Source organism: Girardinichthys multiradiatus, chromosome 1 (genome assembly GCF_021462225.1).
Source record: "Girardinichthys multiradiatus isolate DD_20200921_A chromosome 1, DD_fGirMul_XY1, whole genome shotgun sequence".
Classification (NCBI taxonomy): domain Eukaryota; kingdom Metazoa; phylum Chordata; class Actinopteri; order Cyprinodontiformes; family Goodeidae; genus Girardinichthys; species Girardinichthys multiradiatus.
In genome coordinates, this window is record NC_061794.1 from 41,548,806 (window position 1) to 41,565,529 (window position 16,724).

At 41.7% G+C, this 16,724-nt stretch overlaps 1 protein-coding gene across 1 annotated transcript in view; it reads right to left on the reverse strand.

Annotated features, from left to right (window-relative positions):
• The window catches only part of vwa5b1 (von Willebrand factor A domain containing 5B1), a 45,386-nt gene that overhangs the window by 3,169 nt on the left and 25,493 nt on the right, over positions 1-16,724 (reverse strand). Inside the window, exons 14-19 of the mRNA XM_047375201.1 lie at positions 14,147-14,393; positions 8,589-8,882; positions 8,200-8,337; positions 7,777-7,905; positions 5,674-5,745; positions 5,190-5,262 (exon numbers count right to left, since the gene is read on the reverse strand). Coding sequence (XP_047231157.1) covers positions 5,190-5,262; positions 5,674-5,745; positions 7,777-7,905; positions 8,200-8,337; positions 8,589-8,882; positions 14,147-14,393 — 953 coding nt within the window. The remainder of the gene's footprint in view (positions 1-5,189; positions 5,263-5,673; positions 5,746-7,776; positions 7,906-8,199; positions 8,338-8,588; positions 8,883-14,146; positions 14,394-16,724) is intronic.

The window sequence follows — 16,724 nt, forward strand, 5'->3', positions numbered from 1 at the left end:
TTTGTATGACGACAGATATCCTTGCTCTGAATACTTCTAAATTATCTGAAGACATGTATAAACGTTTTGATAAATGGGCCAGGAGGCATGGTAAACATAACTTCAATTTACGATAAAGGTCTTTCTTTTATAGGCTGCTTGCAATAAGTCAGACTTTAATGTTGTGTTTTTCTGCTGTAGTTTTACCTTTATTTGCACCTACTTATGCAATATAAATCCTTCACGCACAAAAAAATAAACTATTTTAAAAGGGTCTCTATACACATTGTTACCATAGCAACCTATCATAAAGCCACTATGTTATTTGCCATTTAAGTAGTTGAGTGTTTAAGAAAAAAAGAAAAGCTGTAGCATAGCTTTACAGATCAAAAACAATATTTTCAGGTCAAACAGCTGAAAATGGTTTATATACTTTAAACAGATGAACAGTAGAACAAATTCAATACATGCAGCATCAGATTTTAAGCAAACCAGATACTGGCTTTTTGGAAATTACCTTGATAGTGCTGAAGAGCTGTTTCTCTCTGTCAAACTGTGTTATGTTTGATATTTTTTCATAGTTTCAGCTGAAGAAATGCAAATAAATTGTGTCTTCTTTACCTATTGAGTTTAAGTACATTTGATGTGTAGCTGAAAAAGGGAAAACTTTGGAAGAGATGGAGGAACTGCCAGCCACTGCCCAGTGGTTTCATGTGTGTTCCTATGGCAGCTGCTGAAGCATGTAAATATTGCAGCCTTGTTTTCTGCTCATTTTACCCAGAAATGCATAATTTCACCTGGAGATCTGTGAATCAAGATCCCAAGCAAGACAATCTCATTGGAAGCAAAATCTTGCAATGAGGGTTTGGATAAGACTGCGTACATCACTATGAATGCCTAGGAATTGGTTTTATTATAGGAAAAAGCCTGCAGATGTTACAACATGTGCACATTTTCCCTTCATATTTATGAATTAACCCCGCATGGACTGGCATGACAAAGCTGGATGAAAATAAAAATGCTGCTTTTTGCAGCTGAAAAGCTCAAGTTATTATAAGGACTTGACAACTTCATTGAAATCATCTATTTTTGAGGACTCACGTCAAAATCATGTGGGATGTGAGTTGTTATAGAAAGACAACAGTCAACTGGACTGAGAGCAATCGTAGAAACTAAAGAGCTGTATGTAAAAAGAAAACCCTAAGATTGAATCTCTGATTTCTAAACACTGATGCTTGATTTAGACAAAAGTTGCTGCAAGAAAACCTTGTCTGAATAATCAGGCTCATAATATTGATGATGGCCTCCACCTGATAGTTTAAGAGCTTTAAAATATTAGGCTCGGAGATGAGGCATGAGAACACAAACAGGTAAAATACGGACAGCCGGTAATGACCCAGCTTGATGCTGGGTCATTACCGGCTGTCCTTGTTAAAATCAATTCACCAAACGAAACGAAAAACAAATGTTTCAGGAAAATACGTTTTACAAAAAACGAATTAAAAATAACCACAACAACCACAGCGTTGTATAGAATATATTTTGCTATATGCAAAAGAATATATGTCAGTGTGTTTTTATTTAGTGAAACTCCTTTTCTAACACACTGATACTTTTTGTAGCACTGCCCATAATATCCATGAACTGAAGGTTATTTTTCAGAAACCCACAAAAATGGGCTCATCAAATATATTCTGGCAAAGCAAACTTTTTGTTTTAGACAATACCTAGTTACAAGTCATCAATAATACAACCTAAAGTAAACCATAAAGTACCCTGTTAGATAACCTACAAGTTCTATGAAATTTCAGTGACAATGCACGATAGGTTCAGGAGATTAATGTGCAGCTTGTGGAAGGTAACCTATGACTTCAGGAAAAAAACCTAGTTACAGGTATTTCACACAAAGTATTCTTTAAGTAACCTTTATTATTTTAGGTAAGTACCTTGTAAATTCTAGAGTACCTGTTAATTTTTAAGTTCTGAATAGATAGAAAGTACCTTGTAACATCTGAAAAGTAACATGTCACTTTCAAAAAGTAACTTGTAACTTCAAAAGGGTACCCAAGAAAACACTTTTGGAAGCTCACGAAAACCAGGTGCTCTCCAGAAAGTCTCCTTTAAATTCCAAAAAGTACCTTGTAGATTTTGAGAATGTTCTCTGCAAAGTTTGACAGATAACCACAAGTTTAAGTTAGTACTGTCCAACTTCAGGAATGTAACCAGAAACGTCTGTGAAGTAACCTGTAACCTATGATAAGTACACAGAGTACTTTTGGGGACTATATTTTGAGTTTACTTGTAGTCAGGTATTTTCGAGAAAGTGTTCTAAAAGATTTGGAAAGTAACTTTTAAGTTCTTGGATGTCCTAGGTTAGACATCACCTCATTAAACAGCCCAGTTCTTAAACATACGCTGTAAACCCTGAACACTTATCTGTAAATTTTGAGAAACTGCCTAGTAGGTTCTGAGAAAAAAAAAAATGGTAAACTCTGAAAAAGTGCCCTGCAAGTACTGGAAAAGTAGTTTGTATGTTCTGAGAAAGTATCCTGGAACTTCCCTATAAGTTTGAGGAGAATACCCTGTAAATTCTTAGGAAGTAGCCTTCGGTTCTGAGAAGGTCACCTGTAAGTTTGGGAAATTAACTTGAAAGTTCTCAGAAAGTACCTTACAAATTCTCAGAAAGGACCCCTAGTTTTAGAGAAAGCACTCACCGAGTTCTAAAAAAGTACCCTCTTAATTCAAGAAAAGTAACCTTTCAGTTCTAAGAAAGTTGCCGTGTGTTCAGGAAAATATCCTGTAAGTTCCAGAAAGGTAACCTGAAGTCTTGGGAAAGTACATGTAAGTTTGGGAAATTAACCTTTTAGTTTTAAGAAAGGAACCTATACGTTATTGAAAGTACCCAGTTACTTTTGGGAATGGGCTGTATTATGAGGTAATTTGTACTAAGGACTTTTACCAGAAGTTCACTTGTAAGTTTCTGGAAGGTAGCCTGTAACTTTTGGTAAGTACACCATACGTTTCCAAGAAAGTGTGTGCTGGTTTATGTATTGCTACCAATTTCTTGTTTTATGACTGAGTCCTGTAAAATATACAGTACTGTGCAAACGTTTTAGGCAGGTATGAAAAAATGCTGTGAACAAAGAATCATTTTAGAAATACAGGTCCTTCTCAAAAAATTAGCATATTGTGATAAAGTTCATTATTTTCCATAATGTCATGATGAAAATTTAACATTCATATATTTTAGATTCATTGCACACTAACTGAAATATTTCAGGTCTTTTATTGTCTTAATACGGATGATTTTGGCATACAGCTCATGAAAACCCAAAATTCCTATCTCACAAAATTAGCATATTTTATCCGACCAATAAAAGAAAAGTGTTTTTAATACAAAAAACGTCAACCTTCAAATAATCGTGTACAGTTATGCACTCAATACTTGGTCGGGAATCCTTTAGCAGAAATGACTGCTTCAATGCGCCGTGGCATGGAGGCAATCAGCCTGTGGCACTGCTGAGGTCTTATGGAGGCCCAGGATGCTTCGATAGCGGCCTTTAGCTCATCCAGAGTGTTGGGTCTTGAGTCTCTCAACGTTCTCTTCACAATATCCCACAGATTCTCTATGGGGTTCAGGTCAGGAGAGTTGGCAGGCCAATTGAGCACAGTGATACCATGGTCAGTAAACCATTTACCAGTGGTTTCGGTACTGTGAGCTGGTGCCAGGTCGTGCTGAAAAATGAAATCTTCATCTCCATAAAGCTTTTCAGCAGATGGAAGCATGAAGTGCTCCAAAATCTCCTGATAGCTAGCTGCATTGACCCTGCCCTTGATAAAACACAGTGGACCAACACCAGCAGCTGACACGGTACCCCAGACCATCACTCAAACTCAAACTCAGTCCACTGCTTCTGCAGGTCCCCCAAGGTCTGGAATCGGCCCTTCTCCACAATCTTCCTCAGGGTCTGGTCACCTCTTCTCGTTGTGCAGCGTTTTCTGCCACACTTTTTCCTTCCCACAGACTTCCCACTGAGGTGCCTTGATACAGCACTCTGGGAACAGCCTATTCGTTCAGAAATGTCTTTCTGTGTCTTACCCTCTTGCTTGAGGGTGTCAATAGTGGCCTTCTGGACAGCAGTCAGGTCGGCAGTCTTACCCATGATTGGGGTTTTGAGTGATGAACCAGGCTGGGAGTTTTAAAGGCCTCAGGAATCTTTTGCAGGTGTTTAGAGTTAACTCGTTGATTCAGATGATTAGGTTCATAGCTCGTTTAGAGACCTTTTTAATGATATGCTAATTTAGTGAGATAGGAATTTTGGGTTTTCATGAGCTGTATGCCAAAATCATCCGTATTAAGACAATAAAAGATCTGAAATATTTCAGTTAGTGTGCAATGAATCTAAAATATATGAATGTTACATTTTCATCATTACATTATGGAAAATAATGAACTTTATCACAATATGCTAATATTTTGAGAAGGACCTGTATAAATGATGATTGTTTATTTTTAGCAATTTACAAAATGCTAAGCGAGCGAACCCAAACATGCAGCCAAAGTCATTAAGAACTATCTTCTTACATGAAGAGACAGAAGGATGTGAGAAAGCATGCATCCACAGAAGATCTGTGGTTAGTTCTCAAAGATGTTTGGAACAACCTACCAGCCGAGTTCCTTCAAAAACTGTGTGCAAGTGTACCTAGAAGAATTTATGCTGTTTTGAAAGCAAAGGTCACAACAAATATTGATTTGATTTAGATTTCTCTTTTGTTTATTCACTGCATTTTGTTGATTGATGAAAATAAATGATTAACACATTTCTGAAAGCATTCTTTGTTTACAACATATTTTCAATCCTGCCAAAAACTTTTGCACAGTCCTATATGTTGCAATAAGAACATGTTTTGTTAGAAAGGTGTGAGATTTTCTGCCTCAGTATCTCCTTTAGGTAATCCTGTTTTCTGAAATGTTGTCATGCTACATGATGATACAGGCTTAAGGTTTTGCTGGAGGTAGTAGAACGTCTTATTTGGTAAATAGGAACAATCATTTGCGATTATATAGAACAACCTGCTGGATAACATATTTTCAGGATGTCCAAATAGGCTGAAGCAGAAGATATATTTGCAGCATTCTCTGGCTTGTCTGTTTGCTTATTGAATGCAGCTATGGTACATTTATAAGCAGCTGAACTCTAATCACCCACCTGGCAGAAAAAAGACTCTCCACTGATTTCTGTGACTGGTCAGAGGTCACAGATGGACTCCTCAGTGGGGCGACTTGGAGACAAAGAGGCAGACAGACTAAGAATTAGAAAAATGAAGAACATAAGCAGAGGTCTGCTTATCATCTTTCACCATCAGTCAATTAATACGACTGTGAAACAGTGAGACACAACAGTGATGACAGAAAACATTCAGCACACTCCAGCACCTGTCTTTCCTCTCCAGGTGAAACAGGTCTTGTTTGTTTTTGTGTCATCAGTGCATCCTCATATTGCATATCGTCAACACCAGCCAAAATAAAATTGCCAACCTCTATCAACCCCTACAAGAAAAGGCACTGTAATGTCAATGATTTTACGGTTTCACTGTAAATGGCCACACCCTCTCAGGTGTTGTATGTCAAGGGTCTTAGTGGGGGAAAATTGAGGAATCGCTGCAAATTTGCAGAGCGGCTGATGTGCTTACCCTCTGTGAAGCTGCATTTCTCCCAGCTGGCGGAGGACGGGGTGCTGCATGGAGAGACACCATCCTCTGCATCTGAGACAGAAATCAAAACCATTTCAAAGGAAACATTAAAGAAAAATTCATTTTTTTTATATATTTGTGAGTTTATATTTTGGAAAAAAAATTAAATGACTGCAAAAACGTTTAGTTTGCATTAAAGGTCAGAATTAAATTTCATTTGAACAACATCTTCATCATTAGGGTTAAGTAACGTTTAAGAAAAGAGCAACAACAGGATTTTCATAGATAAACAAATAAACTGCTCAAGCATTTCAATTTATTTTGTGAGCTACTTAAAAAGAAAAGTGAAATTTCAAAGCAAACAAGAAATGAACCTATTTCTTCTTTAACAGTCAATTTTCAACATTTTGGTTTGAATTGTTTTATCGTTAAACCTCCTCCATAGCCGTGCCAACTGGCATATTTTTTTAAACTGGCAAATGCTTGAGCACCTCTTGCCCACATCAGCTCGTGCTGTTGCTATGCCATCACTGAGGATCCTTTTAAATGTTATCCTTCTGCTGAAGTTATTTATAAGCACCTCACAAAGTTATCTGAGAATCCATAAATCTCACAGCTCTTAAAGCAACATTTCAGCAGGTGTGAACTACCATAAACATATTTATTATTATTATTATTATTTTATTTAACAAGGAAAGACCCATTGACAAATCTCATTTACATGCCAGAAATCTGGCTATTATTGACATTGTTCAAATGTATCCCCACCCCTTGAAAGTTTTCACATATTGTTACAAATACAAACTTTTTTGAATTTTTCCAAAATGTTTGTGTAAGATCGGCACCAAATGACGCATGGTTATAAAGCTGGGTAAGGTTATTTTTATTGTATTAAACCTTTATTTAATCAGATAAAAGACCCATTGAGATCAAGACCTCTTTCACAGGGGTGACCTAGCCAAGAAAGGCAGCAGCCCAGGTCATAGTGGACAAGACAGATAGACAACAATAACAAAACACACATGTAAAATATGTGAAGTGTGAAGAATTTAAAAAATAGTGTAGGAGTTATTGCTATAGTAACAATGTAAAATTTAAAAACAGTAAAAACGTATGATATAAAACATAGGTGTTGTTCAAAGGATTTCTGTTGTCGATTTCTTGAGCTAGTGCAGAAGGCTCTTTGAATTTTACCACGAGGCAGATGAGGGACGGTGCTAGTACATGAAAACAGGTTCTCTAGTCAGATAAGATCCAAAAGGGAAGTATTTGGCCTATATGCCAAACACAATGTAAAATGTAACACTGCACTTCACCCTGAACACACCATCCCAATAATTAAACATAGTGTGGGCAGTATTATACTGTGGGGATGTTTTTTCCAGGTGAGATGAAGACTTCTGCAACATTTGAAATACTGAAGGAACAACTTTATTAGACCAACGCGTTTCGGCTTGTGGCCTTCATCTGGTCCATTGCAAAACACCAGGCAGTTTCTGTTTAGAAAAAAACATATATTACACAAAAAATGGAATGAACCAATCACACATTCACACATAAATAGGCTGACCACTCAGCATTCATGGGGATGGTGCATGCTGACTGTGTCCTTTTCCCTGTCATTTCACAATGGTGCACTTCTTTGTGTTGGTCTAGATCAAGAGACTGCAACTCCAGGTCCACTGTCCTGCAACTTTTAGCTTCAACACATCTGAGTAAAATGAATGAATTACCAGACCATTGCAAAGCTTGCTGACATGCCACAGAGGTAATTCAGCCTTTTGATTCAGTTGTGCTGCAGCAAGAACGCATGTAACAATTTCAGAACAGCGGGAGTCGAGGATTAGAGTTGCAGATGTCTGGTGTAGCTTGTAAAATCCAAATAAAATACAATGTTTGTACTTGTATCATGGCAAAATTTAAAATAAACAAAGGGTTAATATTTTCTAAAGGCACTTTTAAACATAAGTCAATGATTTCTCCTTTACAGCTTATATCAAATACTCCACTGTCAATGGCTTTGGATCAAGGTTACATGAACACCCTCTGCTTTTTAATTCTGTTGAATAGAAACACCAAGACAAAAATAAAAACACCACATACTGTTAGGAAGGAGGACATCTTCGGCTTCCTCTGACATGCCGCCAGACTGAGAGCGACCAAGTCCGATGGAGTACCCTCTGTTCTTCCTGCTCCCTGATCGAGACCTGGAGCCCCTCTTCAGGCCTGCACCTTCAAGAAAAAAACAGAAGCTATTATGAGCTTGCTTTGGCCTGCAGAGTGCAATCAACACGGCAGCAAAATGTTTGGTCAAAGCTTTTATTTGAAACTGGATTTTCACAGCTTAAGCTAAAGGAAGTGTACAACTTCACAAATTCATCATCTAAGCAAAGAAAAAAAGACAAAGTGAGCAAGAAAAGAGCCATAAATCTAACAAGCAGTGGCTCTAGATTGTGTTTGCAATTGTTCTTCTTTTCAAACATGATCAGAGAATTGACCAACGGAAATTTGAGCCACATAACGTACCAGTATTTATGTATTCAACACATGTTGGCAAATACTCGTTGGTGTCCAGGTCGATGGGAACAAATGCTGTGTATTTGCTCAGTATATTGCAGGCTTTGCTAGTGTGAATAGCATATACCTGGTACTTCCTGCCAGAACCTGGAAATCATAAAAAAGCATGAGATAATTAAAAAAACATATTCTAAATTAATATTTCATGACTTTTTACTTCTCTGTATTTCCAGATGTGAAGAGTAGTAGTATACATATCAAGTGAAAATATGAAATATGGTTACCAGGGTTGTTACACCTGATGCTTTGACATTTTCAAAAGGATTTTCTCTCATTCTATAAGAAACATTGTGCCTTTTTCACTTTGGTCCAAACACTTCAGCCCTACCTAAGCTCACCATGCTCTATCTCAGGCTCTTTATCACCCATATGCTCAAAGTCGTGTATGATGGAGCTCCCAGCCAGGTGGTGGAACGTTTCATTCCACAGCTCTTCATGAACCTTTTCCTCACGTTCCCGGCCACTTAAAAAGGGTTCAATGTCAAAGACCACCTCCCACTTCATCGGTTGCCCACACAGCAGCCCTGACACCACTGCTTTGCAGTCCCCTTTGTGCTGACTGGTGATTATCAGATATGGTGTTTGGGTATCTTGAGGGGTTTCTGCTTGACACAGTTGGTGCCCATATCCATCTGAAATATGAGAGGAGCAACATTTTAATGCCTGAAAGTGGATTTAGAAGTAAACTTTCTAAAATCATTTGTCTTGTTTTTTTCTACAGAACCAAAACCATTTTTTATTGTATCTGGAGATTTAGAAGAATATAAATTTCCCACACACTCACAGAAGAATCATCTTGTTGTTCTGTCATCATGTTTTTTAATTTGTTTAATACACCACACTTTATAGTTACTTGCTCTTGTAAAAGTGGAAAAAAAAATGAAAAGCAAATTTGCAACTTTGACACACAGGCACTTATTTAAAGCTGTTTAAAGTTTATTAATATTGAAAGGACTGTTATGTCACAAGATCTGAGCTTTGAGCTTTTAATAGAAAAAAATCAAGCAATTTTGGCCTGATGCTTTTTAAACATAAGGAGTTGTCAATATCAATATTTATACACAAGTCACAAAATCAACAAAACTGTACACGTGTCTTATCAGAAATAAAACACTTCAATAAATGATTAATTCTTAATAGTTACTTTAGAACTATGAACAAGAGAAAGCTAAAAAAAAAAAACTTTGTGAGGATTCACTAATCTCTTTACTGGACTAGCTCTAAGACTCTAACATATTATTTGTCAGAAAAACCTTCTTGGAGAAAAGCTGCAATGACTCAGTCATATGGGTCTTAGTGTTCCACAATAACAGTGGTTCCAAAATATTTCTGTTTCTGAACCACAAAATCCCAGAAGAAGACACTTTTACCTCCAAATATTGAACAACATCAACGTTGCTAAAAAGGCGATCAAACAAGATAAAAGCCATTGAACAATTTCTTTTATTCATGCTCACTCTTTTTTAATTCTTGTAACATTAGCCACCAGTATTAAATTTGAATGAATGAATGAATGCCAGGTTTGGGAAGCAGACAGCCATACCCGGTGGTGGTTCTTGTTTGAATGGCACCAAGAATATTTTTTATGAATGGCGGTTTTTGTCCAACTATAGATTAGAAGTCACAAACTTCATTTTAAAGCATCTGTAATTTCAGTCCAGCATTGACCATTTTACAACAGCCTCCTAAATCCTTATGATTTGGTCCTAATTCAAACAATGAAAATGTTTTTTTTGTGTGGTTTCGTTGTTTTTTTTCTTTATGTTAAGGTTTGAACAGTGTAAATGTGTAGGATTTTAAAAAAAAACATCACAATACCCCATTATTTGGAGCCGTAAGCAATGAATCAGATGCTAACTTCAGCGTCTTTGGCCACTTGCTGTGTATTTTCTTACACAATTCAAACCACAGACGGGTTTCTCCTTTCCTATTGGCTGGCCATGTAAGTATCAAGATCCTGAGATATTAGGATATGGTTTTAATTTGTATTCGTGTTTTGCAGCTTACCATATAGTTATTTAGACACTCAGCTTTTGCCATATAGTTCATTTCTTTGTACTCATTATTATTAGGTGTATTTCTTTAGTTAATTCTTCGTGTTTTTCTTGTAATCCTTTTACATTTAGATTGTTTCCTGTTAGATCTCTGTTTGACACTTGGCTTTCTTTTCAGTTGCATTCATGTTTATTTGTCTTTTCTCCTCTTCTCTGCTCTACGCTTTTCTTCTGTCTCAGCTGCTCCAGATTTCCTCAGATTGCCTCAGCTGCAATGCATTCTGATCCTCTGATCAGCTCTTCTGGTTTGCCTGTCATATTTCTACTCCTCGTACTCGTACTCGTACTCGTCGTCTTCCACTTTATCCGGGTCCGGGTCGCGGGGGGCAGCAGACTCAGCAGAGACGCCCAGACGTCCCTCTCCCCAGACACCTCTTCCAGCTCCTCCGAGGAGAGCCCAAGGCGTTCCCAGGCCAGCCGAGAGACAGAGTCCCTCCAGCGTGTCCTGGGCCGTCCCCTTGGCCTCCACCCGGTGGGACGTGCCTGGAACACCTCCCGAGGAAGGCGTCCAGGAGGCATCCGGTATAGATGCCCGAGCCATCTCAACTGGCTCCTCTCGATGTGGAGGAGCAGCGGCTCTACTCAGAGCCCCTCCCGGATGGCCGAGCTCCTCACCCTATCTCTAAGGGAGTGCCCGGCCACCCTACGGAGGAAGCTCATTTCAGCCGCTTGTATCCGGGATCTCGTTCTTTCGGTCATGACCCAAAGTTCATGGCCATAGGTGAGGGTAGGAACGTAGACCGACCGGTAAATCGAGAGCTTCGCTTTTCGGCTCAGCTCTCTCTTCACCACAACGGATCGGCACAGCGCCCCCATTACTGTGGCAGCCGCACCAATCCGTCTGTTGATCTCCCGCTCCATTCTTCCCTCACTCGTGAACAAGACCCCGAGATACTTAAACTCCTCCACTTGAGGCAGGAACTCCCCTCCAACCTGAAGAGGACAAGCCACCCTTTTCCGGTCGAGTACCATGGCCTCGGACTTGGAGGAGCTGGTCTTCATCCCAGCCGCTTCACACTCGGCTGCGAACCGCCCCAGTGCATGCTGTAGGTCTTGGCTAGAGGGGGCCAGCAGGACCACGTCATCTGCAAAAAGAAGAGACAAAATCCTCTGGTCCCCAAACCAAACCCCCTTCGGCCCTTGGCTGCGCCTAGAAATCCTGTTCATAAAAGTTATGAACAGGACCGGTGACAAAGGGCAGCCCTGCCGGAGTCCAACATGCACCGGGAACAGGTCCGACTTAGTGCCGGCAATGCGAACCAAACTCCTGCTCCGCTTGTACAGAGACCGGATGGCCCCTGGTAAATAGCCACTGATTCCATACTCCTGGAGCACCCCCACAGGGCATCACGTGGGACACAGTCGAATGCTTTCTCCAGGTCCACAAAACACATGTGGACCGATTGGGCAAACTCCCATGAACCCTCGAGTACCCTGTAGAGGGTATAGAGCTGGTCCAGTGTCCCACGGCCGGGACGAAAACCCCACTGCTCCTCTTGAAGCCGGGGTTCGACTATCGGCCGGACTCTCTTCTCCAATACCCTGGCGTAGGCCTTACCAGGGAGGCTGAGGAGTGTGATCCCCCTGTAGTTGGAGCACACCCTCCGGTCACCCTTCTTATGAAGGGGGACCACCACCCAAGTCTGCCACTCCAAAGGCACTGTCCCCGTCCGCCACGCAATGTTGAAGAGGAGTGTCAACCATGACAGCCCCACAACATCCAAAGACTTGAGGTACTCAGGGCGGATCTCATCCACCCCGAAGCCCTGCCACCGCGGACCTTTTTAACCACCTCGGTGACTTCAGCCTGGGTGATGAAAGAGTCCAACCCCAAGTCCCCAGCCTCTGTTTCCACCAGGGAATGCGTGATGGCAGGATTGAGGAGATCCTCGAAGTACTCCTTCCACCGGCCGATAATGTCCCCAGTCGAGGTCAGCAGCTCCCCACCCACACTGTAAACAGTGTTGGCGAAGCACTGCTTCCCCCTCCTGAGGCGCCGGACGGTTTGCCAGAATCGCTTCGGGGCCAACCAGTAGTCCTTCTCCATGGCCTTACCGAACTCCTCCTAGGTCCGAGTTTTTGCTTCTGCCACCGCCCGGGCCGCGGCACGCTTGGCCCCACGGTACCCGCCTCAGGAGTCCCACAAGCCAACCACACCCGATAGGACTCCTATTTCAGCTAGACAGCGTCCCTTACTCCCGGTGTCCACCACCGGGTTCGGGGATTGCCACCGCGACAGGCACCGCAGACCTTACGGCCGCAGCTACGGGCAGCAGCATCGACAATAGATGTGGAGAACATGGTCCATTCGGACTCTATGTCTCCAACATCCCTTGGAATCTGATCAAAGCTCTCCCGGAGGTGAGAGTTGAATACATCCCTGGCCGAGGGCTCTGCCAGACGCTCCCAGCACAGCCTCACTATGCGCAAGGGCCTGCCAAGTCTGTCCGGCTTTCTCCTCCCCCAGCGGATCCAACTCACCACCAGGTGGTGATCAGTGGACAGTTCAGCCGATCTCTTCACCCGAGTGTCCAAAACATGCGGCCAAAGGTCTGATGATACGACAACAAAGTCGATCATTGACCTCCTGCCTAGGGTATCCTGGTGCCAAGTGCACTGATGGACACCCTTATGTTTGAACATGGTGTTCATTATGGACAATCCGTGACTAGCACAGAAATCCAATAACAAAACACCGCTTGGATTCAGATCGGGGAGGCCATTCCTCCCTATCACGCCTCTCCAGGTGTCACTGTTGTTTCCCACGTGGGCGTTGAAGTCCCCCAGCAGAATAATGGAGTCCCCAGGAGAGGCACTATCCAGCAACCCCGACAGGGACGCCAAGAAGGCCGGGTACTCCGCACTACCACTCGGCCCGTAGGCCGAAATGATAGTCAGAGACCTCTCCTCAACCCGAAGGCGCAGAGATGCGACCCTCTCATCCACTGGGGTAAACCCCAACACAAGACGGCTGAGCTGGGGGGCAACAAGCAAACCCACACCAGCCCGCCGCCTCTCCCCGCGGGCCACTCCAGAGTAGAAGAGAGTCCAGCCCCTCTCAAGGAGATGGGTTCCAGAGCCCACGCTGTGCGTGGAGGCGAGCCCGACTATTTCTAGTCGATATCTCTCGACCTCCCGCACCAGCTCAGGCTCCTTCCCCCCCAGCGAGGTGACATTCCACGTCCCTAGAGCCAGCCTAAGCATCCGGGGATCGGGCCGCCAAGGTCTCCACCTTCGTCCGCTGCCCAATCCTCTTTGCACCGGTCCCTCACGGTTCCCCCTGCAGGTGGTGGGCCCACTGGGGGATATTTCTACTCCTGCCTCACCAAATATACTTACCAGTTCTCTTTGTTCCTCACTGGTTCCTTCTGTTTATCTGTCATTTGGTCTGGTTCTCTGCCCCATGCTGATTTTTTCCCATGCCTCCAATTGCTCCTGCTATAGTTCTGCAAGTTCATTTCATTTGTGTTGTCTTTTTTTCTATTAAAGGTTCTCACTTTAGTTTGCTTTGCATTTGAGTCATTTACCGCCAAAACATAACAGTAAATTGCTTGTAGGGTATAAATGACAGCTGACCTTTTTTCCCCGCCATAGTGCCCTCAATGCTGTGCCACCCGGGACAGAAAGCTGTATTACCCAGTACAAAACATGCCACCAAACGCATCATATGATAAACGTCTATACCTATTAAAACAACTATAAATACTGTCTTAAAATAACACACTTAACAGTCTTACCTGTGAAAGAAACTATGAGTTCTTGAAGTAGTTAACAAGTTTTGATTAATTATTTAATATAAGAATAATATTTCTCATTAATCCAGAAAGTCTGTCCTTTCACACCTGTGTCTCCAACGCTGCCAACAGAATGGCTGTCTGTGGACGATCTGGACCAATCATCCCCAGCAGGGTTGCGAGCAACAGGCACCCCTCTGCTGTCGCTTGGCTGAGGGTCATCCTGTAGCTGGGGTTGGGGATGAAGCTCAGAGTCATCTTCCTGCTGTGGAGGTGGCTCCTGCTGGAGAGGCGGCATGTAACAGGTGGCAGGTCGCCCTCTGAAGGACGTGGCGCACAGACCAGCCTGCTGTGGCTTAAACCAAAAAAAGGCTTTCCAGTTTACAAAACCCAGGTGCCATTATTGGTTTGATAAAGCAAGATACAACATCAGCTAATTGTTATTCCCATCATTTCTGTTTGCTCACACAAGCTCTTATTTCATAGTATCAAGGGATATTCGAGAGGGAGACTGTGTTGTTCATTTTGAATTTCAGAAGATGTAATAGAAAAACAAATACCCGTTGCCTGAAGCCCAAAATTAGATATTTACAGAGCCTTGCAAAAGTATTCACAGCACTTAGAATTTTTCTGATTTTGTCCTGTTACAACTACAACCTTTAATGTATTTTAAGGGGATTTTATATGTTAGACCTATAAGAAAGAATACAGTCAGTCATTTTCTACCACTTATTCCATAGTGGGTCGCAGGGAAGCTGGTGCCTATCTCCAGTAGTCTATGGGCGAGAGGCAGGGTACACCCTGGACAGGTCGCCAATCCATCGCAGGGCAACACACACTCATTCATACACCTAAGGGCAATTTAGAGTGACCAATTAACCTAACAGGCATGTCTTTGGACTGTGGGAGGAAGCCGGAGTACCCGGTGAGAACCCATGCATGCACGGGGAGAACATGCAAACTCCATGCAGAAAGACCCCCGGACAGGAATTGAACCCAGGACCTTCTTGCTGCAAGGCAACAGTGCTACCAACTGCGCCACCATGCAGCCCCTAACAAAAGAATACATGGTTTTCAAAATATTTAAAACACAAAATTTGAAAAGCATGATGTGCATAGTGTTTGTCTGCAGAAGAAAAAGTTCAACTTTGATCTCATCTAATAAGAGTTCCTTCTTCCACATGTTTGCTATGTCTCTTGCATGGCTTGTGGCAAACTGCAAACATGAATATCTTTGGCTTTCTTGCAACAATTGATTTCTTTCTATCACTCTTGCTTAAAGACTGCATGTCTAATGGTTGTCATGTCAACAGATTCTTCCACCTGAGCTTTGGATCTTTGTAGCTCATCCAGAGTTACCATAGGACTCTTGGCTGCTTCTCTGACTAATGCTGTCCTTGACCAACCGGTCGGTGTTGGTGGACAGTGTTGTCTTGGTAGGTTTGCTCTTTCCATTTTCACAAGAGAAATTGGACAGCGCTCGCTGTGTTCTTCAATGATTGGGATTTTGTTTTATAGCCTAATCCTGCTTTAAACTTCACCAGAACTTTCTCCTTGAGCTGTGCTGTGCTGTGTTCCTTGGTCTATATGATTCTCTTTGTTCACTAAAGTTATCTGAACCAACCTCTGAACCAACCTCTGAACCAACCTCTGAGCCCTTCACAGAAAAGCTGTATTTATGCTGAGATTATAATTACTCAAAGATGGATTTGCTAATTAAGTGACTTCTGAAGGTAACTGTTATCAATGGATTTTAGTGACATCAGAGTAGAGAGGGCTGAATTCAATCGCCTGGTAGTCTTTTCATTATTCTGTATTTATTCACCCTGAATATACTATCCACAAAGTTAAACATGGTGGTGGTAGCATTATACTGTGGGGATACTGTTCCTTAGCAAGGAGAGGGAAGCTGGTCAGAGACTTAAAACTGGGGTGTAGGTTTGTCTTCCATATTTGTGTGTTAGGCTTGAATATCACAAAGTAGCACTGGGAATCAGTGACAAGGTTTAAAATTTGTTGTTCAAAGATCATCCAATCTGAGTGAGCTAGAGCTATTTTTGACAGCGGATGTCTGGTGGAGACATGCCCAAAAGACTTGCTTCCTTCTACTTCACAATTATGCACCAGTTATATTCTAGTTTATCACATCAAAACCCAATAAAATACATGGAACTTTGTGGCTGCAACATGACAAAATGCAGTGGTAGAAATACATTTGCATGGCACTGTATATTCTTGATTTATCTGATTATCAAAAGAAACACAGAGTTAATTGTGTGCCAGAACACAAATTAAAAAAAGAAGGTTTCAGTGAGTCTAACAGAGGGATTGTTTATCCTGTTAAGAAGTTAAAATGCCCTAAGGTTTCCACGTGTCATGAACTCCTTTAATTTAAGCAGAGATTTGCTATATCTTTTCATCAAGTCCAGTTAAGAAAGGATTCTTAAACGGTATTTACCAGAGCTGACACGGTTTCCTCCTGATAATCCTGTTTACTCATGGCAACTTGCTTCCTGAATTATTCAAACCTAATTGTGATTAATTAATTTTTCCCTTAATTACCAAGAAGGACGCATTAGTCTCTTCTTGATTACACTCCAATCCAGACAGGGGTCAGGTGGCTTCCTTAGCTGCCAACTCATTCTGAATTCAAATATCATCTTCTACTTGACAGCTTGCCAACTCT